Source organism: Centropristis striata, chromosome 5 (genome assembly GCF_030273125.1).
Source record: "Centropristis striata isolate RG_2023a ecotype Rhode Island chromosome 5, C.striata_1.0, whole genome shotgun sequence".
NCBI classification, from domain to species: Eukaryota; Metazoa; Chordata; class Actinopteri; order Perciformes; family Serranidae; genus Centropristis; species Centropristis striata.
The window spans coordinates 18,816,317-18,843,343 of NC_081521.1; the positions used below are offsets into that span (position 1 = coordinate 18,816,317).

General features: G+C 37.7%; 1 protein-coding gene across 1 annotated transcript; it reads right to left on the reverse strand.

The window, feature by feature from the left end:
- Positions 1 to 7,075: 7,075 nt before the first annotated feature.
- pip4k2ca (phosphatidylinositol-5-phosphate 4-kinase, type II, gamma a) lies at positions 7,076 to 25,860 on the reverse strand. The gene is made up of 10 exons (XM_059332803.1): positions 25,305 to 25,860; positions 22,354 to 22,451; positions 21,994 to 22,090; positions 20,782 to 20,931; positions 16,637 to 16,783; positions 16,440 to 16,478; positions 16,234 to 16,347; positions 13,400 to 13,664; positions 10,758 to 10,861; positions 7,076 to 10,608 (listed from the first exon to the last, which is right to left on the reverse strand). The coding sequence occupies exons 1-10, from the start codon at positions 25,461 to 25,463 to the stop codon at positions 10,528 to 10,530; spliced, it is 1,254 nt and encodes a 417-aa protein (XP_059188786.1). The 5' UTR covers positions 25,464 to 25,860; the 3' UTR covers positions 7,076 to 10,527.
- Between the last annotated feature and the right edge of the window lie 1,167 nt (positions 25,861 to 27,027).

Consider the following 27,027-nt stretch of genomic DNA (forward strand, 5'->3'; position numbering starts at 1 on the left):
AGGTTAAAGGTCATAGGTTGCTGTATAAATAAATGCTTGAAAAGGAATGCTTGTTGTAGGTATGCTCCTTGTATATAATATAGTATTATAACATTACTAGTATTAATTGTTAGCAATCGTAACCAAGTGGGCCGGAGCTTTTGCAAATGGTCAATAAACAGGAGATAACAGTGAACTGTGTTGAACATGTTAACACAATGGCCCCTTATTTACGGAACAAACATATAGCAGAAAAGTGGGCGAACAGTCATTTCTAAGCAAGGCTCTGCATTTCTCAAATTGGACGTGAGTGGATGTCTGAGGTCTGGTCTCAGCTCGAGTAGAGTTCCATTTAGTTAGAATTAATGTAATGCAATCTAAATTTAGCAATACAGCAGCAAAATAATGAAACAATGTAAAATTCAAGTTAAATTCAGTTAAACTTTTATTACCAGTAAAGTAGCAGGTCAACAATATAGCAGTTCAACAGAACATCTTACAGTAAAAGTAGTGTAATTTGAATAAAGACCACCAGTTCATAGAAACATTTACAGGCAATGTGTTATTTTTACTTTATGGCTGTAGCTGAGGAAATAACAGATATTCCCTCGGTTACATTCAGAGCTGCCACTACCAGTGACTATGCTGCCGCTTTAAAAAAAACATTTTTTTACACAAATGTATTATTCATCAAATATGACTTTAATGGTTGTAACAAGAAGTGTTACTTGTACAAAAGAGGTCCTGGAGAGGACTGTAGAAAGTCTGAAAAATTCAACAACTTTATTATTGAATAGTCTGCAGGTACCACATGACGATGAGTTTGTCAAGTCATTGATGAGCATTTTTGAAAATGCTCAACACATATTTAAAAATGTAGACACACCTTTTAAAATGAACGAATACCTTTCAGGGAAATTCCATCTTGTGAAGGTAAAGGAAATACTTATTGGCCATAGACTAGACAGTGCAAGAAAACAGGGTCAAATTAAGTCTTGGCAGCAGATAATTGCCAATGTATCTTAATAATTTAAACTATTAGGTTTTTATTAACTAACGATGAAAAGTTAGCTGCAAAAAAAATAAAATACTAAAGACAAAATGCACGACTATACAATGTTTTCAAGCTCTCCAAGTACAGCTGTATTTTGATGACTTGGAAACAACAAATCCGTTGGGCACCTAAACAAAAATTCCGAATTTGCAACAAGAATATAATTCATCACTTCATATTCAATATTCACCTGTCTTCTATTTAATTCTGTGGACAGAGAGGTCTATGGGTTTGGAAAGATTTTGGATCCACTACTAGCAGACATCAGACTTGTTGAAAGTTCTGGTGTACAGATTGAGATGCAAGGTCAAAATCATCATCTGTATGGAACAATTTGTGTCTTGACAACAGATCATTTAGCAATCCACTCACTATGTGGATATGTTGAGATCTTTTCAGCAAACAAGTTTTTGTCACTGCATGGCTGACAAAATGGTTGCGCAGTCTGTTTTTGATGAAGATAAAGTTGAAAAGTGCACCAGAGAAAGTTATCAGCAACATATCAGACTAAATGATCCCAGTTCAGCTGGAGTCAAACAGGAATCCTTTCCATGCGTGCAAATTACGCACAATGTTCTTGAGGATGTAGCCCCTTTGGAAGTGAAGTTAATGTAACGCCACTTCATTTATAAAGAAACATGTTTCACTCCAGAACTGTCAAATGAGATGACTTCCAGTTTGGAAAATGAGAAAAATAAGCTTTTTAAGTGTTATCCTACATATGGGAGCCTCTAAAAATGCAGTTAAGCTGACTGTGGTGCCTTTTGCAAGTTTTACCCTTTTAGTTGGAGATCTTCTTGACATACGAAGTGCACATTGGCACATTTCTTTTGCCGAGGGAAATCTGCAGCATTGTTTTTGCACCTGTTGTTACATGTGGACTTGCTGTATTCATGAAACAAGTCATTATAGAGCACCACACATTGTTTAAAAAGCTCTTTGACTGGAATCTATTTCCTAAAAATCATTTCATAATCCGCTATCCAAGAATGATGGTTATGTTTGGAACTCTTTCTCAGCTACGGTGTATGAGATTTGAGGCAAAGCATCATCCACTGAATAGACAAGGTCACGTGGTTGGAAACTTTAAAAACATTTTCAAGACACTGGCTTATAAACACCAGGTTCAGCAAATATATAGCTTTGAGTTAGGCATTAGTCCCAGTCCCCATCCAGCTCGATGGTGCACTCGTAGATGAACCATGGCGTGCCGTTTAAGTGGTCCAGTGAGTGGTTGTTGTGCTCGTGAGCGCTCATAGTCTGGAGTGAAAAGCAGAGGAAATATTGTTTTATATCTGGACAGAGTTCAGATTTAAACTTTGGGGTTAATCTGATTATGTTTTCAGACGTTACGTAACAGAAGCACAGGAGGAGGAGGAGGAGGAAAATGTGACTTTGAGGTGTATTTTGTCATTTAAAATTGTGGTTCTTAACATTTTTTTGTGTCAGGAAGCCCTATATTTACACTGATTTAGGTTGTTAAATTTGATGGTTGTCATCTATAGTTGAGGAGATAATTGTTGGAGTGAAACATTTCAGTTGCCAGCAAAAAATGTTTGTATTTCTGCCAGCCACAGATTTGAAGAAGAATGATGTTAAAAGAGAGGAAGGCTCGCTGTTGGTAGTTCCGAATTGGTGTTTTTTTATGCTTAATCCTGTTATTTAACATAACTTTAACTAAGTAGATTTGCAGCTGTTCTATATTGAATTAAATTGTAAAAATAATAAATTATAAAGAGTATTATTTATAATTAAAGTTGTATTTGCTGATTTATAGCATATTTTGTCATTAAAAAGTTCGACTCATGATAAACTACTAAAAAATATGCATGCATTTTTCTTCCTGGTTTAAAACATGGTGCCTACACTACCCACAATGCCACTCAACCGGAAAGCATTTGGTCACAGAAGCTGGCGGGCTGCAGAGTTCAGTGAACTCACCCCCCCCCCCCCCCCCCCCCCCCTATTTTTAGTTTTCTGATCCACCTGATGTTGACTCAGGTGACATCACATGAGGCACTTTATCAGAGGCTGAAAGGTTTTACAACTTTTCACATATTCAATACTTCTACATCTGCAAACACTTTTATGTGTAAAATCTGCTTTTAATTTTTCAAACACAAATTGAAGATGTAAACAGATTGTTACATCTGTAAAAATATAGAACTGGAGTTGAGCATACCTCGCTGTGACGATGAGTGTGGTGGAGATGAAGAGGGCCGGTCCCTCCTGAGGCCTCGCTGTCGTTCTGTGTGAAGCCTGCAGACACCAGATGAATCCTTCCAGCTCTGATGTTTAGGGCTATCTGAGCAATCAAGCAGCCTGGAGCCAGGACATCCTCAGTCAGTAGTGGGGAGTGCTGTAGGAGTCCAGGGACGCCCACACAGCAAAAGGGAATGCGAGTTATATTCTGTTAAAATGTTAAAAAATGTGACATTTAACATCCTATTTAGCCCTCTGAACCCCAACAAGCCATTATATGTTTTTATTTTTCATTTTACTCACTGTGTCCTAAAATAGTAAAATAGTATAAGTCTTGCAGCTCTAAGGAATCAGCACAATCATGGCTAGAAATTGGAATAAAATGGAATCTATATATACAACATTTTTCCAAGTGCCCACAAGTGTCATGAATATTTGAAAAAAAAAAAGGATTGTGTCTCCACATATTGTACATATTAAAGTATTGTCATGTTTCCAGCCTCTCCTGTCCTCTCCTCTCTGCTCTATGAATACTGCCTCTCCTGTCCTCTCCTCTCTGCTCTGTGTAAACAGATTCAGTGAATATTTGTCACGTGGCCGTTGGTCTCAGCAGAATCAATCATGTCTTCACAGTGTCTCTGAGGAGCAGAATTTAATGTTTTTAACAGGATCAGGTTAGTGCAAACACTTTATTTTAAATGAGACATGTACAAAGTCCCTCTGTTAAAAAAAAAGGCATGTGCAGAAGAGGTTACAATCTGCCAAAGAACACATCAACTGGCCTAAAGAGAAACGGAGGAACATTTTGTGGACTGATGAGAGTAAAATTGTTCTTTTTGGGTCCAAGGGCCGCAGACAGTTTGTGAGACGAGCCCCAAACTCTGAATTCAAGCTACAGTACATAGTGAAGACAGTGAAGCATGGTGGTGCAGCATCATGATATGGGCATGTTTCTCCTACTATGGTGTTGGGCCTATTTATCACATACCAGGGATCATGGATCAGTTTGCATATGTCAAAATACTTGAAGAGGTCATGTTGCCTTATGCTGAAGAGGACATGCCCTTGAAATGGGTGTTTCAACCAGACAATGACCCCAAACACACTAGTAAACCAGCAAAATCTTGGTTCCAAACCAACAACATTGATGTTATGGAGTGGACCTTAATCCAATTGAGAACTTGTGGGGTGACATCAAAAATGCTGTTTCTGAAGCAAAACCAAGAAATGTAAATTAATTGTGGAATGTTGATAAAGAATCTTGGAGTGTAATAACAGCTGAAAGGTGCCACAAGTTGGTTGACTCCATGCCACACAGATGTGAAGCAGTTATAAAAAACTGTGGTCATACAACTAAATATTAGTTTAGTGGTTTGTCAAGTCAACGGCAGACACTGCTATTTTTTTGAACACACAATTGCACAGCCTTAAGAGCGTGAATACCACAAATTCTGGGTCTTGTTGGTTTCCTGAGAATCTACTGCACCTACTGGTACCTTGTTTGCCATGTAGCAATAGAAAATATACTAAAAACCTCAATTAATCTGGTTAGTCACATTAGACTGCTATTATTTTGAACACTACTGTATATGGTGGGTAGGAACAGTGCAGAAACAGTAAAAAGAGGCACCACATAGCACAGAACAATGCCAGGAAGCCCCCCAAATCCTTCTGTGCATTGGGGGCATGGTGAGTGACGGGCAGAGTATAGCTCTGCTGGGGATCACTGAGGAAGAGGGCTCTTTAACCCAGACGTACACACACACATCCTCATTATCAATTATTTTAACACTCTGTAACAGTGAGCTGGCTTCTCATCAGCGCCGTGCAGGTGATGACTCAGCTGATCTTGTTTAAAGGGTGAACAATTTGCTTACGTGTTTATCTTAACCCTCTGAAAAGTATGTTTTCTTTGAAAGATAGCCAAAAAAAACCTGCCTATCGTAGAAAGAAACTGTAAAAACAGGCATTTTGTTAGAATTTGAACTCTCCGGCAGTATTTGAATGGATCATAAGTTACGGAAGTTTCAGTTAGAAACCGTCACCAAAACAAAGTTTAAAATTGTTCTATTTCTGTGAAAATCACTTTATTCTACATGTCTCACTTAAAATGTCACAACCTGGGTTGATTGTAAAGATCTTCTCAAGGGCCACATTTTAGAATTAGTAGTGTCTTTACAGCAACATTACAATTTGGAGCGTTACAGACTCATGGCTTCATGAGTCTGGACAGACTGCAGACTGGAAAACAGCTACAAGATGGAAATGATTGTTTAACTGTAAATACCTCAAAGCAATGACATTACCACCAGCCTCAGTTGTCCTTTGTCTTTTCAACATCTCTGAGCCTCACTGTACTGTTTCCATGGCTCTGTAGACTCTTGCACTTGTAATAAATTCTCAGAGGTAGTTTATTTATAGCTAGCAAGTTTTATATTGTAGATCAGAATCTCAGGTAAAATGCAGATATTTTTCTTTAAAGTTGTTCTGATAAAGTTTCGGATAACATGGTGGGGGTCAGCGACTGCTTTTTGTCTCTCTCTTTCCAGAAGATCTGTTTTTGCTGACCGGTTCCTTCCTGTTTCACCAGAAATCCATCGGATTTGGACAATAGGATTCAGGCAGGATGAGCAGCGCGACAGAAGGAGGCCATTATTGAAGGGGTCAGCGAGCTGCAAACTGCTGACGATCTGGAGAGGCAGTAGGAACACAGCGTCCAGGGGAGCAGATCCTGATTAATGGAGTGTGAATCGCAGCCAACACAAACGTATCTGCGTTCTCTCCGTATGACTCCGACCTCAGTCGTGACCTGAACGCGGACACATCTGGGCTCGCTCCCCAGTAAGTGCTGCTCCGGTTTGCTCAGTGGCCTCATTTCACCAGGGGAGGTGACGGTCTACGGTGTTTGAGGCGTATACAGTTAAACCCTCTGCATCCCAATAAGCAGTTTCAGGGTGTTTTTTCCTCTTTTTACATTTCACTCACTATGGCCTTGCATTTCTCCGCAATAGAAGTCCTTCAGCTCTGTGGAATCAGCACAATTATGGCTAGAAGTTGGATCTATGCAAAAATATATTTTTAAATCAAAAATGAAATGAAAAAACTAGTTGAACTTTTTAATGATAGAAAAATTTAATTTATATATACACGCCAGTTTTCCAAGTGTCATGAATATTGGAGAAAAAAAAAGTTTTACCCACATATTGTAGGCTACATATTAAAGTATTGTCATGTTTCCAGCCTCTCCTCTCTGCTCTGTGTAAACAGCCTCTCCTGTCCCCTCCCCTCTGCTCTGTGTAAACAGCCTCTCCTGTCCTCTCCTCTCTGCTGTGTGTAGACAGATTTTCAGTGAATATTTGTCACATGACTGTTGGTCTCAGCAGAATCAATCATGTCTTCACAGTGTCTCTGAGGAGCAGAATTTAATGTTTTTAACAGGATCTGGTTAGTGCAGACGCTTTATTTTAAACAACACATGTAGAATAAAGAGATTCGGACAGAAATATAAACATTGTAAGCTTCATTTTGTTGACTTTTGCTCACAGAGACTTTCTTAACCTATGATCTGTTCAAGGACTGTTGGAAAGTTCAAATTCCAACATAATGCCTGTTTTTACAGTTTCTTTTTTACAATTAACCGTGTATTGTGATGTACATATGTACATTCAGATCAATGAGGGAACCAATAAAGAATTGGGAGGATAATCAATTACTATAGTTGGCATTATTGCCCTTGCAGCACCTTTTCATCAAGTTTTATGGAAATCTGTCCATTAATTCTGCTGACAGACAAACACATGAATCAAAAACACAACAGATGCAATAAAAACAAGTCAAACGTTTTTCAGAAATTCTTTGTAAAATATATTTTTGGTCCAAAAATACAACATGTGCAATTATCGAGTAGATGAGGCCTCGTACAGAGCGAGCTGTGTCCACGCTGCCTTGCCAGTGTTTAGGAATGCTGTATCATGTCACTGTGTTAAGGCGCACTGCAGAAGCTACTGAAATGTAGTGTTATAGTCTTCAGTGTTTTTCCACAGTACCCTGGTTATCACTAAATCTCAAATGTCATAACAACACAAAGACGATGGTTCTTTTGCTATATAAGCTTACCCCTATCACAATGATTCACATATCTGCCGTTTTAATGCACAAAACACTACGTCACGTTCAAAGAGGAGTCTGTCCACAATGTTGATGGAGTCGCACATTTTCAGTTTTTTGATATTGGATCCACACATGAAGGTATTTAATTAAAAAGGCAGGACTGATCCCAAAAATCAGGACTAGTCACTTCATTAATTCGGGCCCGGCTGCCGGGCACGTTTACAGGATAAACCATTTGATATGCTCTCTAGTTTAAATACCACACATTTACCATTTCAACTGACAAAGCTGTTCTGTACATTTTCCTGTAAATTTAGTAGAAGACTTTGGTGGAAAAAAAGTATGTGATCCATTTGATTTTAATTGTATGCGAAGTGCAAAGGTAAAGCTTTGATCCCACACATTTGGCACTCTGAACATTCAAATGGCCTGCTTCATTAGATATACAGTATAAAGTCTCCACTTCCATCCCCTGAAAGATTATTTGCAAATTTAAAGGAATAGTTTCACACTTTGGGAACTACGTTCACCTGCTTACGAAGATGAAAGGATCAATATCAAACAGCTCCTTAACATGCTATATCTCATTTATTTTAATTTGGTACAAAAACGGGGGTGTAAAAACTACAAAACCTCTCATTTTCACATTCAGGGAAAGATATACAGTCATGGAAAAAATATTAGACCACCCTGATTTTCTCCATTTATTTCCTTTTTCATTTTCTTTTTATTTTATGCCTGGTACAACTAAAGGTACATTTGTTAGAACAAATGTAATAACAAAAACACAAGTTTCATTTAAGAGCTGATATCTAGCCATTTCCCATGGTTTTATTGATAATAACCAAAATCATCATCAAGAAAACCATGGAAAATGGCTAGATATCAGCTCTTAAATAAACTCTTATCAGCTATCTTGTTGTTGTTATCATTATATTTGTCAAAACAAATGTACCTTTTGTTGTACCAGGCATTAAAATGAAACAAGAAATTGAAGAAAACAAGGGTGGTCTAATCATTGATGATCCAATGACTGTATTGTCTGTATCCTTGGGGTCTAATAAACAGTGCATTTACTTTCTCATACGACATTTGCATAGCCAAAGTTCTCAGTTCATTTTTAAATCCCGTATTGTTTCCAGCCTTTCCTGTCCTCTCTTCTCTGGTCTGTGTAAACAGATTTTCAGTGAATATTTGTCACGTGACCGTTGGTCTCAGCAGAATCAATCACGTCATCACAGTGTCTCTGAGGAGCAGAATTTAATGTTTTTAACAGGATCTGGTTAGTGCAAATGCTTTATTTTTGGCGACATTTTCAATAAAATCATTTTGATAGAAATATGATTTTAAGCTTCGTTTTGGAAACTTCTGCAACCTGTGATCTATAAAAGAGTTGCTGAAAAAGTTCAAATGTTGACAATAATGCCTATTTTTACAGTTTCTTTCTATGATAAACATGTATTTTTGGTGATCTCTAAAAGAAAACATATCAGAGGGTTCAGGAAGTTTTTTTTCTCATGGAGTTTCTTGTGCTCTCTCACTGACTTGCTGGTTATGTGAGTCGAGTCTATTTCAACTTTTATGCCACCAGTACAGCAGCCCAGAAACACACTAACTTTACTCAAAAAAAACAGGGTTACTTGGGTTTTCACTCGTTTAACTTTTGGCAATAAAGTAAATAAACTAATGTCCCAAAATGTGAAACTGTTTCTTTTTTAGTTCATGCCTGGGGAACCAGATCAAAGTGGCTGACAAAAAAAAAAAATTTGATCTTGCACTGATGTGGTTTAACACTGATCAACAGCAGTTTGTTTCAATGTACCCTCACGCTCCAGAGTTATTCCTTTAACTAGTGCTTAATATCTATAAAGACATGTATGGAAGCTAAACTCTGCCAATAAAACAAAAACATAAGATGAAAACTGAAAAGTTACAGATAGTTTGAAATATAGGTCAACATGTCACAGAACTGTTTACTAATTGGCAAAAGGTCATTTTGCTGCTTTTTTGTCGTTACAAAAATAATGACTTAGTTTCTCAAAATAATGTTACTCAAAATAGTGACTTAGTATCTTTGAAAAAAAACAATTACATATTATTCTGAGACACTATGTCATTATTTTGAGAATATTTCTTGTTATTTTGAGATAATAAGATTTTGTGAGAGTTTCTCATTATTTTGTGAGAGTTTCATTATTTTGCTAAAGTTTCTATATGTTGAGATACTAAGTTATGACTTTGAGAACGTTTCTCATTCATTTGAATAAGTTTCTCATTATTTTGGGAAAGGCAAGTCATTATGATGTGAAAATTTCCATATTTGGAGAAAGTTTCTCATTATTTTGAGATCCATTATTTATGGAAGATTTCGGGAGAGTTTTTCATTATTTTGCTAAAGTTTCTCATTCATTTGGATATATGTTGAGATACTAAGTCATTATTTTGAGAAAGCTTCTCATTATTTTGAGATATTATTCCATTATGTTGATAAAGTTTTATTATCTTCAGATACTATGTCAATATTTTGAGAATGTTTCATTATTTTTGAGATATTAAGTCAATACTTTGGTAAAGTTTCTCATTCATTTGAGATATTAACTCATGTTGAGACTTTTTAATTATTTTGAGAAAATTACTACTTATTTCAGAAAGTTCCTCATTATTTTGAGACACTACGTCATTACGGTGAGTTTTTTTCATTATTTTGAGGAAGTTTCTCATTATTTTGGATATATGTTGAGATACTAAGTCATTATGCTGAAAAAGTTTTATTATTTTCAGATACTAAGTCAATATTTTGAGATTGTTTCATTATTTTGAGATATTAAGTCATTATTTCGGGAGAGGCAAGTCATTATGATGAGAAAATTTCCATTTTGCAGAATGTTTCTCATTATTTTGAGATACCAAGTCATTACAGTGAGAGTTTTCCATTATTTTGAGGAAGTTTCTCATTCTAAGGACTTGTGGTGTGTTTTATTTTTTCATCGGCAGAAATGGGCTTCCATATAAATGCATCTTAAATCTTAAAAATAAATATATGCATCAGAAGTAGTACATTATGTTGCTACAACGTTGAGTCGCCTCGCCTCGGATCACCGCGTGCTATTTTTGGTCGATGGTAAAAATAGACGTGTAGCTCTCAGCTGGGTCGACGGTTTGGCAGCGTTCAAAGCAGAGCGTTACGCAAAGATGTTAGAGATGAAGTCGCGGAATCGTTTGGCATACTGCTCGGGGTGGACCGTGGAGATTTCAGCACCAGCCTGCAGCGAAGAACAAGAGAAGATGGAGACAAGAAAAGGTCAGAAACATCATCTGAACATGTTTCATGCTTTGAAAGCGAACATCAAAGGTTCTAGCTGCGTGCAGGTATGACCCTCCACCTCCTTCCTTCCTCTCCTCTGCTACTCACTCCGTGTTTGACAGTTTTTGCTGCATGAGCGGCTTTCTTCTTGGTGTCGTACTGAGTCAGGACGTCAATCAGGCCCATGAAGTAGACCTCCCTCTGAGGGGCTCCTGAGATGAAAGGCAGAGAACAATCAGGGTTGTTTTATTGGGCCTGTATCGACAGAACTGTATAGTGACAGGTCTCGCATAACCATCATGGAGATGAAAGTTCCCTGGTAAGACGTGAATATCAAAGCCTGGAAAACTACATCATTATTATTTTACAGATGACAGGTGAGCTGACAGCGTAACACACAGTATGCATGAGGAGCATTTCAGATGAACAGATTCTGTCTCTGGATGAGCTGCAACCAACAATTAATCTGCCCATTGATTATCATTTGTGTCAATAAAATGTGAAAATTCTTAGTCTTCCAGAGCTGAAGGTGACTGTGACGTCCTTAAATGTCTTGTGTTGATTATTATTGTGTTGATTGACATACAGTCTAGACATTGTTAATGTGGCAAACAGCTGATATTCTTATGAAATATCTAAGATATTGTCCTGTGTTCCAGTGGCACATTGTGTTAATCCACATTTATAGTGTTGAAAGGCTCATTGAGCATTAAAACACCTGAGCATTATGTTAGCACAGCTGAAAACTGTTTTGTGCTGTTTGAGAAGCAAGAAAAAGATCCTTCTTCAGGCTAGCTGAGTATCTGGAGGTAAGGTTGGAGATTTGTACAGTTTAAATTATTATTTCTACCCTTGTCAATGTCTTCATGGATTAAAGTTAAAAAAATATCTTCTGACTGAAATTTTCATGCTACAGCCAAGTCACGTGCAGTGTGTGAAACATGTTCCAGGTTAGGTTACTTGACACCTGCTTAAGAAACACTAATGCATAAGAATTCAGCACCAAATGCAGCCATCACATTTAGATGCTCAACCAATACTGTTTTACAGGAGGAGGATTTTAAACAGCTATTCTATTGTATCTATTTAATTTTTTTGTCTTTTTAATTATTATTTTTTTGCAAAGCTTGTCTTTACTCTCTAAAATAATCAAGCATCTACATAACTTTTCATTACATGTTTTTATTCCTTATTATTTCAAGTAAACCTTTTATATATAAGAAAATAGAAATAAAAAATACATCAACAAACAACCCCAGGATTAAAGAACAATGGGTGCAAATCTCTATAGTGCTTTGTCTTATTAAAAAAATTACAAACAAACAGAACAAGCATCAAACAAACAACGCCACAATTAAATTGCTAATAGGCTAACAGTTAGCTCTGTAGCAGTACAGTGTGTATGTGCTGTTGCTGCAGGAGTTGTTCACTTAGCGAACTCTGTTTGTTTACAACAAGCACCGGACTCTGTGCACAGTTAGCAATGGTAAATGGTAATGGACCTGCACTTATATAGCGCTTTTCTAGTCGCTTTGCGACCACTCAAAGCGCTTTACACTACAGACTGCGCTCATTCACCCTTTCACACACACATTCATACTGGTGGCAGAGGCTACCCTAAACGGTGCCACCTGCCACCATTGGGAATTCATTCACACAGCGATGAACGCAGCATCGGGAGCAATTTGGGGTTCAGTATCTTGCTCAAGGATACTTGTAGGCTGACATGGTCAGGGAACCACCAACCCTTCGATTGGTGGGCAACCGACTCTACCAACTGAGCCCCCCGATGCCGGTTAATTCACTATCACAATGTTTATGATCAGCGGCTACGCTGTGCATAATTAGCCATGTGATCATGGATCACGGTCGAAACTGTCGCTAAGCAATTAAGCTATGATCGAAATTAATATGTCACCTCTGGAGTCTAGTAAATCCCTCTGGGTCCCTTTTTGTAATGGAGACACGCTGAGGGTGCAGACATTTTAGAGGGCTCAGACTTTCCCACTTTTACCCTTAAGGCAACATGGCTATTGATCTCATAAGTGGCCTCTGTGAACTCCAAATGACTGAAATCCGTTGTAGCGACAGAGAACTTTAATCCATGTGTTTTTTTTTTTGTTTAAAGATATTTTTTGGGTCATTTTTGGGCTTTATTGATAGGACAGAGTGAAGGGGGAGACATGCAGGAAAGGGCTCCGAGTCGGATTCGAACCCCGGCCGCCCGCTTACGAGGACAATGCCTCTATGGTACGCGCTCTACCAGGTGTGTCACCGGGAACGCCCTAATCCATGTGTTTTTAATATATTTTCGATTCATTCTGTAACTCATTTCATGAATAAAACAGTTTGTTTTCATGGAAAACAACACAGACATTTTCTGGGTGACCCCAAACTTTTGAGCACTAGTGTATGTATGGGATAGATTGCATATAGACTACATATCTATGAGTGTATATATATTTTCCTCCCTAAAAAAAACCCCACGTTCTAATTTTTTTTTTTTTTACAAATTACACAGTAAAAATTTGAATAAAAAATACTAAAAAAAAATAACGGTGACATTGTATAAAAAAATGAATTTATAAGGCTAAAACTGAAAGATTTAGCTCAGTTGAATTGGTAAAAGTTGATATATATCATATTTTTTGACTGTGATGCACAAGGGTGATGAGGAGACCCCTGCCTAAAACAAGTATTTGTTCTAAACATCACAGTTTAGTTTCAGTCTTTAAGAAGCAGATATTCACCTTGACAGCTCCCGAAGGCGTACACGTCCACATAGGGGTCGAACTCTCCGGGCCCCAGGGGTTTGCAGCAGGACATGTAGCCAGCGATTCCCTCTGGAGACGTGCCGTAGGAGCCCACGGCGGCGCCCGCTGCCAGGCCATTCTCCGCCTCCGGTTCCTCATCGTTGGAAACCTCCTCGCCCTCCTCCTCGTCACGCTCGGCTCGTCCCACGTCATGGATGCCCAGCAGCAGGCTGTAGTCCATGATCTTCAGCCTCACCAGGAACTGTGGAGAGGGACATTTGTTCACAAGCTTTAACAACATTTACTGAGAACACTGACTGACAGCTTTAAATCCATCAAATGTGATGATTTGATGCTTGTTTTTTCTTTTCATCATACTAAATTAATATCTTAGTATTGAACAAAACAAACTATTTTAATATGTCAACTTGCGCCACAGGAAATGTCTTTTTACTTATTTTTATTTTTGGTGGAATACATTTCAGATTAATCAATAATGAAAAAAAGGAAACATAAAGACCAAGTTTACCTTGTCGATAAGCACAGATAAACTATTTTTTACAGAACATACAGTAGTGTTCGAAATAATAGCAGTCCAATGTGACTAACCAGATTAATTCAGGTTTTTAATATATTTTTTATTGCTACATTGCAAACAAGATACCAGTAGGTGCAGTAGATTCTTAGAAAACCAACAAGACCCAGCATTCATGATATGCACGCTCTTAAGGCTGTGCAATTGGGCAATTAGTTGAAAAGGGTGTGTTCAAAAAAATAGCAGTGTCTGCCGTTGACTTTACAAGAGGGACTTTGCGGGGGATTCTTGTAAATAGATTAGCTTCACAGACGTCTTCTAACTGTCACAGCACTTCCAGGTAACTCCAGACTGTCTTTGATCATCCTGGAGCTGATCATTGGCTGAGCCTTTGCCATTCTGCTTATTCTTCCATCCATTTTGATGGTTGTCTTACGTTTTCTGCCACGTGTCTCTGGTTTTGCTCTCCATTTTAAAGCATTGGAGGTCATTTTAGCTGAACAGCCTATAATTGTTTGCACCTCTTTATAAGTTTTCCCCTCTCCAATCAACGTTTTAATCAAAGTATGCTGTTCTTCTGAACAATGTCTTGAACGACCCATTTTTCTCTTTCAAAGAGAAATGCATGTTCAACAAGTGCTGACTTCATCCTTAAATAGAGGCCACCTGATTCACACCTGTTTTTTCACAAAATTGATGACCTCACTGATTAAATGCCACACTGCTATTTTTTTTAACACACCACTTTCAACTAATTGCCCAATTGCACAGCCTTAAAAGCATGCATATCACGAATGCTGGGTCTTGTTGGGTTTCTGAGAATCTACTGCACCTACTGGTACCTTGTTTGCCATGTAGCAATAAAAAATATACTAAAAACCTGGATTAATCTGGTTAGTCACATTGGACTGCTATTATTTTGATCACTATTGTATAATACAGAAAACAATGCTTGGAATGATTTAGAAATGGTGTTAGATATTTATTATCTATTAAATGGTCAACAATTTACAGATACTGAACATACAGTACTGATCTTTACAGAGTCATTTATTAAAAATGTTTATTATTTATTTATTATTATAATTAAAAATGTATTAATTATTTGTTTAATTGTTTCTTTGAATTATGTTTGAATTCACCCTTTAAAAATCAGGCCAAAAATCCCAAATCAGTCAGGCTCGAGAGCCAACTATTATTTTCATTATTCAACCATTAATAGTATAGTTAATTTATTAATAGCTGTTTTCGTACGTTTGTATTTTCTATATTCCTGTGTATAGTGATGGACAATTTGCATTTGTCTTTATAAAATGACTTACACAATTATAAAAACAGCTGCCAATTAACCTTCTGCAAATTCAGTAATCTACTAATCACTTAATGTTAAATCTGATACAACTGTTTAATATCTTTCATAGAAAATTCATTTTACAACCATCTCCTGCTGCTAAAATGGCGTGTCCCTGTGATGTGCTGATGCTGCCCCTGTGTGGTGAAGCTGTGCAACAACAGCAAAAAGACTTTATGGGCCGATTAGATGGCGAGCACTTCTGTTTTCTCTAAGCTGCTGAGAAACTCCGTTATTGTGAACATAGTATGAAAAGCTGCACATCCTGTGAATGCTTTAGGTCTCTAGTTTGTGGTTGTGATCTATTTCCAGCTCAACTATGTTCCATAAGTTGTTACAGCAACTTTTGGGTTGATACCATTTACACACATTTGCTGCTGATTAGGCAGTTTTTTTTTATGCTAGAATGGATAAAAATAGTCAAAAACCCTCCAGAATATTACAATACATCAAGACCTTTGGAACCACACAGAAAAAACTATGCTGTGATTTGTTCTTAAATTGTCTGTATTTTCTGCAATTGGAAGACACTTGTGTTGTGTTGCCTGCTGAGAAAGCCCCTTATTGTGAACATAGTGTGTAAAGCCATCCATCCTCTGAATGCTCTAGGTCTCTAGTTTGTGGTTGTAAAGTTTCAAGAGGCTGTGATCATCCTAGAGGTCACAGCAGCTCATTTTAAACACTGAGCTCAAGTTTCACTCACTAATCACACATGAAAAACATTGGGCTCATTGAATCCACAAGAGTCTCAGCTTTCCAGTCAGACCCAATTTATGCAGCTCACACACTGTTGAGGGACCCCAGTGTGCACAAATATTCATATGCAATAGGTAAAAATGACACATTAATGCATGAGAAAAACTGTGGTTTTGCATTAAATTGCATGTTATCGGCATAAAGTGCAACATAAACAACATAAAAAAAGACATTTAACAGGTCAGATACCTCCACATCTCTGTTGAGTTTCTCCATGAACTTCTCCTTCTGCTCATCGGTCACGTAAACCTTCTGCATGTTGTTCCTGAAGTCCATGTCCTTGAAGGTAGGAAGCTCTTTTCCCTTTTGGAATAAAATACATCTTTAGCAGGACGTATGGGACACGAGGAGGAGACATGATAGAAAATGGAGAGTAGGCGAGATGTTTGTTTTACCCTTTCTTTGTCACTTGCTTCACGAGCCACCAGAGAGCCCTGCAAGAACAAGTTAAATACTGTGAGATAGTCTGAAAAGTTCTGACTTCCTGTGCATCTCAGGGCCATATTAGAGAAAACTAATTTCTATAGAACTTCCTCACTGCTTTGTGAGGCAGCGGTGAGAAGTAGGATGTGCGTTTGAAGTTCCTCCTCACCTTCAGGTCGTACTTCCTGTGTACCACCAGTCTGTGGCTGAACATGTTCCTCATGACGATCAGGTACGTCTCCTCGCTGTCCACGCTCACCCTGTACATGCCCAGGAACTGCGGCAGCAGCGTGCTGCCATGACACTTCACTATGTGCTGCAGAGAGGAAGCAACTGTGAATTTACATGGCAGGTGCATAAAGTTCCTATGTTAAACACATAAATCATAAAATACACTGAAAAGGCATACAAGCTTACATTTGCCATATTTAAAGGTCACTTTGAATGCAGAGCAATTACTGAGTGAATCCAGGTTAGACTTTGAGCCGTGCTCAGTCAGTTAAAATAGACAGAACGACCTCATTCAGTGTCCCCTGAAACACCATGCAGGAGGTTTAAAGATGTTGCTCTACTGAAGAATATCAAGAATATAAGAATGTCTTGTTTTGTGTGTCGTTTTTTAAATTTGCTTTACCAGCAGACAATTCTAGGTCCTTTCAAAACTCAGGGCCAGGCTTAGGCCCCTTGTGATTTAACCCTCTGAACCCCATTTTACTTACTGCGTCCTTGTATTTCACTGCAATATATAAAATCTCTATAAATCTATAGGTCCTGCAGATCTATGGAATCAGCACAATCATGGCTAGACGTGGGAACAACTCAAACATATCTTTGTGCAGAATCAGTCAGAATGACAGAAACCATAAAAAAAAGAAAAAATGTAAGTTGAATTTCTCTGATTTTAAAAAGAAATGGAATAAAATGGAATTTGTATATAAACACTTTTCTAAGTGCCCACAAGTGTCATCAATGTTGTAAATAACATTGCGTCTCCACAAATTGTACACATTTGAAGTATAGGCTCTGTGTAAACAGCCTCTCCGTGACAAATTATATATATATATATATATATATATATATATATATATATATATATATATATATATAATTTAATGTTTTAACAGGATCTGGTCAGTGCAAACGCTTTATTTTTGGTTGACGTTTTAAATGAGACAAAGTGATTTGACAACGTAAAACGAAACCAAAACAAAGCTCAAGGACTGTCAGAAAGTTCTAATTCTGACAATAAAACCTCTTTTTACAGATGTTCTGATGAGTCTGTATTTGCTCTCTGTCTGCTTTGCGCTGGAGGTTTCAGGTTTCTTTTTTGTCTTTTGAATGGGTTTTTGAAGTTGTGACGCACCTAATTTACTGCAGCTTGCCCAGTGTATATTTGAATCTCAGATTGTAGTAAAGTGCAAAGACATCTGCCCTGTTCAGTAGATAAATAAGAAAACACCTCTAAAGTGACTTACTTTGCCCGGAATAAAGTCAAATTCAGCCGTTTTAGGACATAAACATAAGAAAAACACATTTTGAGTGGACTGGACTGGAAGAGTCCATCACTTTCCCAGAACCTCAGATGACCTCTTCAAAATGCTTGTCCCAGACTCACATAAAGCAGAAAAGCCACAAAGTTTCCATCTACAATCTGTATGTCGTCACAAATTGACTCATGGCCCTCAGAGGCTGTTACAAAAAATGTGTTTGAAAAGCTGCTCTCAAAATCAATACACCTGCCAAAAAAAAAAAAAATCACAAAACCTGATGCTAAACATTCACCCAAAGCATGCCAAAAAGCCAAAAGTATAACAATGATTAAGCCTTCAGCAACAAAGCCATCATGGCTGGCCCAAATATTTTAGCACAGCATCTCAATAGTCAGCTTGCTTTGCAGCTGAAAAACAACCAAATGTAACAAGAAATTTCACTTAATATGAAACTGTTGTTCAGCGTATACTGTGCCCCCGAAAATGAAATGTTAAGCAGAAAGCTGACACTATAAACAGCAACCTGCAGACTGTCATAATGAATGAAGGAAACTGTGCAGTGCCAACGCAGGAGCTTTGATAACAATGAGTTCATTCAGGACCAAATGAATTAAAAAACACTCTGAAACAGAGCTGCCATTTTTCCTCATCTCCCTCCCAGTCCCCATGTAGGCTGCATAACCACAGGCTACACATTCCAATAAGAGCTGAAAGCAGCCAGAAGTTTACACAGCGGTATGTTCAGCCTGAAGTGAGACCCAGTTCTGAAGTATCCACCCGACTGATACCAGGGCCGGGCAGCAAATGTGGAATTAAACCTCACAGAAACAAACCAAACAGAGGTGAAAGTGAGCCACATCAAGCTTATCTCTCCCACAAATGTATTCTACTATTTACATGAAGTGCTGATATGAACATTTGAATATTTCACAAACCAACAGTCATATAAAGGAGTGTTTGTTCCCTGTAACCTTGATGATGAGAGGTTTTGTTTTGTCTGTATTCAGTTTCCCCACAGGGAGGTCAGCAGTCAGGTTCTGTTATAAGAGAGGCACTTTCAGGCTCTCGCTCGGGGACACTTCAGCAGGACAGCTGTTTGCTGTCCTCAGGTTGAATATGTAGCAGTCTTACTAGTCGCTGCACCACTTTGCAGCCACTGGCAACGTATAAATCTAAATGTAGTCATATTTGGGTCGACTTCCCTCACCTATGAGGCAGAAAACTAAAAAAATCCCCCAGAGGAAGTTCTCGTTTTAGGAACTCATTTTATTTTCAGCCACGAAAAAGGTCCAGACAGAGGTTAAAGTGAATATTCTGGAAGTAGGACACATGCAAAGCTGTTGTACACAGGTCAGTAAAGCAGACAGGAGGTGAATGATCCAGTGATGTGACCGTGTCAAACCTTTAATGAATGACTGAGAGGCGTTTCACTGCAGCAACGACTGTGATTTACTCCAAATTTCATGTGAGATCTGGGTCAGGATTAAAATTCAATTAACAACAATAACACATAATCTCTCAGTATGTGCCAGCTTCTGTTTTTGAAAGGGCAAAAGTCTGGTGATATTTTTGTTATCGTCATTAAATCCAATGAAAAGACCAAAAATAAAAATAGACTAATCCCACTAACAAGTACAGTACTGTCAGAGTAACCAAAACCTGAGATGTTTTAGTCGTCATCACATCAATTAGGCACATTGTTGCACTGGCTGACGTGTTCCTTCATTATGAACACACACTGTAGTTTATTTTGACTTAATCCCATATACACCATCCTGCTGCATCAAATACTCACTAGAGCAGCAAATGTGGATTTATCTGATGCTGAAAATAGTCGCCAAAGAGTTACATATTTACTCCTGGTCTGGTAACATTTGTCAAAAGCCTAAAATACAACAATGATAAAGCCTTTCTGTAGCAAAGCCATTGTGCCTGCTCCAATTATTAAGGTGTTTCACAGATGAAATGTTAAGATATGTAAAGAATTTAGTATTTCACTTAAAATGAAACAGTTGTCCAGCATGCTAAATATGCACTGTGCTCCTGGAATGAAATGTTAAGAGAGCTGACACTTTAAACTGCAAACTGTCATGATAAATGAAGGAAAATATATGTGATTTTTACTCCCGTTTGAGTAAGCTCTTTTAGTAATTTTAAAGCTATTTTTAACAATGAAACGAGCTGAGGTATGTGGCCAAAAAATTTAATCTTGAGGACAATTCACAGTTAGGAAGACAAAGACCTGATTAAAACTTTGGAGCTTCTTGGGTGACACCTGAACCTCCTGTCAGGCCTTTGACTACAATTAGTATGAGGCTAAAGTCGGACTCTCTTTCTGAGAAGTCCGTCCTTTTTCTAGATGCGATTCTTAAAGTCACACTACGAAATCACAAGAGTCAGCTCGCCACCTGGAATCACAGGTATTCCCAAAAAGCAACATATATTGTTTAACTATTTAAATCAAAGTTAACAGGACTGTAGTGACTAAAGTCAGATTATGTACCCAGCTGTAATATATGAAACAGTTGTTTAGAGGTTGTAATAACTTTATTTTCCTGATGTAAATATTTTGCGCATTGTACAAAAACAAGGAAATTATTCAAACAAATTAATTTTTTAGATTAAACTATATATTTGTGACGTGTTTTCAATGTTTTACACTAAGTCCTCAATAGGAACAGGTTAGAAAGGATAGAGAAGACAGAAAGTATTGAGAGACAGACACACATCGTTGGTTTTTGGACTTTTCATAAGATTTGTAAAAAAACAAATTAAAAACAAGTAGAGCACTGCCAGATTTTTCCTATAAGCACACAGCCCTTACCTGGTGATATTCTGACAGGATGCTGTGCATATCTGCAACATCCTCGCTGGAGATTTGCTTGATGAGCAGCGTCCGGTCGTAGGAGTTGAGGAGCAGACCCTCTCCCTGGTCATCTACGCTCCTCATCGGGGGGCTGCGGGTCAACGAAAACTGCAGGACATGAAACAACATGAAGCACAGAGGTAAGTGTAGAGAAACCTTTTAAATTAACTTCTTCAACTCTTAGAAACTAGATAAAACTAGCGCCTTCGGCTGAATTTCTGATGCTGTAGCAGGCTCATTACAGTGAAGATACTGGTATCCTATGAAATTAGAGGACTTAAAACTACATTTTAGTGAGGTTTAAGGCAATTTTAAAGGGGTTCCTTGACCTCTGATCTTGTCATTCAGATATCTGAATGAAAATGTGTTCCATGGGTACCCACAAGTCTTCCCTTTACAGACATGTCCACTTTGTACTAACCCCATACAGTTTGGGGCCAAAAACCTTTAGTTTGTAGACATGTGTTATTTTCTCCTATTCTATATCAAGGTCGGCACACTGGGGTCCCTAAACAGTGTGTGAGCTGCATAAATGGGGTCTAACTGGAAAGATGAGACTCTTGTGGATTCAATGAGCCCCTTCATGTGTGATGATGTTAGTCAGTGAAACTTGAGCTCAGTGTATAAAATGAGCAGCTGTGACCTCTAGGATAATCACAGCCTCTTGAAACTTTACAACCACAAACTAGAGACCTAGAGCATTCAGAGGATAGACGTGTAGTGTCAATAAAGGGGGTTTCTCAGCAATCTCAGAAACAACATATCATATGTTTTTGTTACGAACAGCAGGGTTTTTTGTGTTCTTTAAGGTCTTGTTGTCTTAATGTGTTATTAAGTAAATAAAAACTGTATAATTTTGCACCAAATCTGTGCAACAAATGGTATCAACCCCAAAACTGCTCCAACAACTTGCTACTCCTTTTCTTGTACTACCATTAATACTTAATTCATATTGCACCTAACCTAAACAAAATGTTCCTTACATATTTATAACTAAAACAGAAATTGTGTACACCACTTCTATGTGTTCACCTCCTATTTTCCCCTGGGAATCTGAATTATTTAAAAAACAAACAAAAGGAATGAGCTTTTCTAGATACACCCCTGGATATTAACATTTGTGAGCTGACAAAGTGACATCAGATGAATACTAAACAGTACATTACAAACCTGATAGTCCAGATCCTCAATACAAAACCGTTCCCTTAGATTGCGGAAGACCTGAGGACAGTACTCTTTAAACTTGAAATGTCCTGGAAGATTTTCTCTACAAAAAGAGAAGACACAAGAAAGTGAGAAGCAGCTAGTTAAACACACACAAACAGACCATTCTTTTTCTCTTCGACAAATTCTAAAGGCACCAAAGCATCTCCTGACTCTACAGTCCAACACAGACTTCATGGCTTTGTCATCTGTTTATGGTTTTGTGCAAGTTAAGCATAACAAAAGACAAAACAGTGTCTGCCTCAAGTCAAATGTATTTACATTTTAAGCAGTCTGCTTCACTATGCACATGTTTCTATAACTTACTTGTTGAAGAGGTGGTTGTTGACTTTGATCTTTGTGTTGGCTTTAAAGTCATCAGGCAGCAGCATGACAGGGACAGGAACCTGGGTCAGATCACTGATCTGAAAGAATGAAGGGAATTCCAAAGAGACATCATCATTTTAAGAGCCCACAGTAGAGCCTTAGATGGGGCTGTAACATATATGTATTTACAGGTGCTCAATGAATTAGAATATGATGGAAAAGTCCATTTTTAGTTGTTCAAGTCAAACAGCCCCAAACAAGTGTTGAGTGCATATAAATGGACATACTTTTCAGAAGCCAACATTTCCATAATAAACATACTTTTTAAAAATTGGTCTTTTGTAATATTCAAATTTTTCGAGACACTGAATTTTAGGCGGTCATTAAATGTAAGCCATAATCATTATAATTAGAAGAAATTAAATAAATTAAGATATGAAATGTTTCATTCTGTGTGTAATGGATGTACACAATGTGTTATTTCAACTTTTAGAATTGAATTACTGACATAAATCAACATTTCTATGATATTCTAATTTATTGAGATGCAGCTGTATATCATCAGATAATTTCATGTCAAGCTGAAAAGATTAGTAGATAGTATTTCAATAATCAATTAAACATTAAGGGTTTTTTTTCCAAGAGAACACATCCATGGTTTTCTTTTCTCCAATGTCTCAGATTTTTTCTGATTTCTTTATTTTACTGAAACAGACAATCTGTTTTTCTTTACTTAACTGGATTTCAACTGTAGTGCAGACAAAGATGGAGCAAATTTTAACTACTATACATAAGATAAGATAAGACAAGATATGACTTTATTTATCCCGCAGTGGGGAAATTTAGTTGTACTAGTATAGTATATATAGTACTAGGTATCTTGACCTGTTTTAATGCATGATAATTTTTTAGTTGGTTTATAATTCACATTCATAATCTGAATTTGCAAAGTAATTTGACAATGAAAGTTTTTAACAAACAAACAGGAGCAAAATCACATTTGTAAGGGACTGGTTTCAACAGCACAGTTACTTTGATTTGTCATTTATTCATCATTCAGTTTATTTTGTCAGCTTGCTTATTAACATTTCATGTCAGGGGCACAGTTCATGTTTTGCATGCCTAACAACTTAACTTCATATTAAGTGAAATATTAAATTATTTACATATCTAAGTTTTTCGTCTGCAAAAGACCTGAATATTGAGATGCTGCACTAAAACATTTGGGCCAGGTTAAATAAATGCAATGTAAAAAGTACAGAACCATCTTCTAAAATAATAATCACAAAAATGAAAATAAACTTGATTTATTGAGCACTTATAAATAAATACTTGCGAGTGCATTACAGCAAAAAAAAAATGACCAAAACAAATGATAAAATGGATGAAAGCAACAATAAAAATCTAATTCAAAACCAATAAAATAATCAGTCAGCTCTGATTAAATCAGTAAGTAGTAGTAGTAAATGTAGTGAAGTAGCATACCATAAAATACAAATACTCAAGTAAAGTACAAGTATGTCAAAATTGTACTTTAGTACAATACTTGAATGCATAGTTAACATTGCAGCACTGCACTTGCTATACTGCATTTGTTCTCCCATGAGATTGAGTGAAATTGAGTAGCTTATTGTATTTTAATAGGTGTAGCCAAAGTCCATGGCATTTTTATAGCATTTTAATAGCTGTTAAAAACAACAGTCTTAGATGGGGCTGCAACATATATTTATTAACAGGAGCATCTCAATAAATTAGAATATGATGGAAAAGTCCATTTCCAGTAGTTCAAGTCAAATAGCCCCAACCAAGTATTGAGTGCATAATATATAGATGGGCATACTTTTCAGAGGCCAACATTTAAATATTAAGCATACTTTTTTAAATTGGTCTTTTGTTACATTACATTTTTATTGAGACACTGAATTATTGGTCTTCAAGAAGAAATTGAATAATTTAAGACATGAAATGTTTCATTTTGTGTGTAATGGATCTATATAATGTGTTATTTACTTTTTGAATTGAATTACTGACATAAATACATTTTTCTATGATATTCTAATTCAGGGATGGGCAACTGGAGGCCTGGGGGCTGCATACAGCCCGCACCCTCACTTGAAGTGGCCCTCAGTACAACTACATGCATTTGAGCATGAAATCTTAAAAGTGCAGTTTAAAAATCCACAAAATTACTTTTTGCAATTAATGTTAGTCTGCTGTTCTTACACTAAAAAAAATCACAGTAAGTGGTTTTTTTTAATTTGCTTCAAACCTTTTGTATTCCTATGTATACTGTTATACGTGCATTTGAGCATGAAATATGTTAAATTACTGCAATGTAAACATATTAAAAATAGCAGTTTCATATCTGGTTGAGTGCACGGTCCTATATGTGGCCCTGAGGTAGTGTCGATGAAAAATTGTGGCCCCCTGCAGCATTTCAGTTGCCCATCCCTGTTCTAATTTATTGAGATGCACCTGTATGCATTTTGATAGTGATTGAGTGTGAGGGGCACAGGTACCCAGGTGTGTATTAGATCAGCAGCACTACACAGGAACAGACACAGGTGTCCCAGTAATACTTGTTATACTGCATATTTTTCTCCCCTCAGATTCAATGAAACTCTAACAACTAGTACTGTATTGTTAAGCATGGCCCCTTGTTGTATTTTAATAGCTGTAACCAAAATCCATGGTATTTAATAGCATTTCAATAGCTGTTTCAGTGGCCGCACACCTATGTATAATGATAACAAAAACAGGTGTCCAGGTGTGTATAAGTGTGCTATTAGATCCGGAGCATTACACCTGTTCGACATGTAGTCAGAAAGCATTAGAGTTTTGTTTCTAACTCGTGTCACAGAATCTGACGGATCGCAAATTTCGTTGTAACACCACCAGCTGCTAACTGCTAGCTGGGCTACATGTAGCATGTAGCTTCTCCGCCGACTCACCGAGTGATTGACGCCCCACATGAAGACGCTCAGGACGGGGTCGCTCGCTCGAAACACCTTCACCTTCTGCTGCACGAAATGCTTCTTTTTCGTTTTGGTCTTCGGGGCCAGGACCACCATGGGACTGGAGGTGGCCCCGGAGTTACCGAGAGCAGCCATGAGCTCGGACGGGCTCTCCACGTCCCTCGGTGCGGGCAGGCGGTGACACTTCTTCTTCCTGACGGCTACCGACCGTTACTAAGCTAAACTAAGCTAACTACCGTCTGTGTGGCTGCTCCTCCCCGGCTCTCTCTCTCTCTCTCTCTATCTCTTTCTCTCTCTCTATCTCTCTCTCTCTCTCTCTCTCTCTCTCTCTCTATCTCTTTCTCTCTATCTCTTTCTCTCTCTCTATCTCTTTCTCTCTCTCTCTCTCTCTCCGACGACAGCCAAAGGTCACCTAGCCACTCCGCTGAGCTCCGCTTCTTTCTCTGTTTCTGCAACAAACACTTTACCGTTTAAACCTGCGTGATGAATCATTACTGAACTTCATTATTGTCTGACTACATGTTTCCAAATCAGTGCTGACAGACAGTCCACCACCGCCCCCTCGAGCCCACCCATGTTATTATTACCCACGTGGTGAGGTCGTGATTGACAGGTGTCAGGGGCGAATCAAATCGATTTAAGCGAGTCAGGTGACCCCCGAATTGGGCGGACACAGCAAAGTTACGGAAAAGGTAAAAAATATAAAATAAAGAAATATAAAGACAAATGAATAAAAAGAAAAAGTAGGTATAAAATAAAATAAATTAATAGAAAAAAAGACATTTTATAAAACCAATCAATCAATAAATAAAAAGGTGCTTGTTTTTGTTTCTATTGAGTCATCAGTAGTTTGTCTGTTTTAAAAAGAGAAATAGTATTAAAAAACTAGAAAATTTCCTCTGGGGAAATTCTGAAAGGGCCAGGGGGGCTACTGCAGGTGTGTGTACACTATGATGAGATTCTTCAGAGATTTCAAACAATTAGGACTAGTAATGTTATAATACTATATAATATATACAAGGAGCACACCTCCAACAAGCATTCCTTTTCAAGCATTTATTTATACAGCAACCTATGCCCTTCTCATCTTACGCGCGCATTTGTGTGTGTCGAAAATCGCATAAAGTTATGTGTGTGTGTGTGTGTGTGTGTGTGTGTGTGTAATTAAAATCACATAAAGTTACCTGTGTGTGTGTGTGTGTGTGTGTGTGTGTGCGTGCGTGTGTGTTTGAAGCATGTGTATCTGGAGGAGTGTGCACGCTTGTGTGTGTGTGTGTGTATCTGTAACTGTAATCACATCAAAGGATCAAAGGCAATCAGAGCAATCAACAGAATTAACTGCCACCAACTGTCGAAATGTTCCGGAACAGTGACAGCAGCCAGAGGTGGACAGACTGGAATTTCTGGCCTCGAACAGGAAGCATTTTTAGCAAAACCATAATACCTATCATTGATCCGACTTCACTTTGAGCGTCCTGAGTTCTTCCTGAACGTCTACATATGGGTTTTTTTTTTAAGAAAAATTAAGAAATAGCTTTGTTAGAGCGATCTAAAAAAAAATGACATCTCCCTTTTTCAGAAATCTTCCTGCATTTTTAATATGAGAGCCAATGAGGCTGTTGGTGCGTATTGGTGGCGCATCTGTGCGTCCTACGCCCAAACTGTAACTCTGACAGCTTTACCAGAGGATTGAGTGAGA

Bases quoted from the DNA above. Each gene is read 5' to 3' on its own strand.
- pip4k2ca (XM_059332803.1), bottom strand. From the start codon at position 25,463: ATGGCTGCTCTCGGTAACTCCGGGGCCACCTCCAGTCCCATGGTGGTC. The intron at 16,784-20,781 runs GTAAGGGCTGTG...TCCTCTCTGCAG, and splicing joins TCCTGTCAGAATATCACCAG to CACATAGTGAAGTGTCATGG. The intron at 16,348-16,439 runs GTAAAACAAACA...TTATTCCAAAAG, and splicing joins AAGCAAGTGACAAAGAAAGG to GGAAAAGAGCTTCCTACCTT.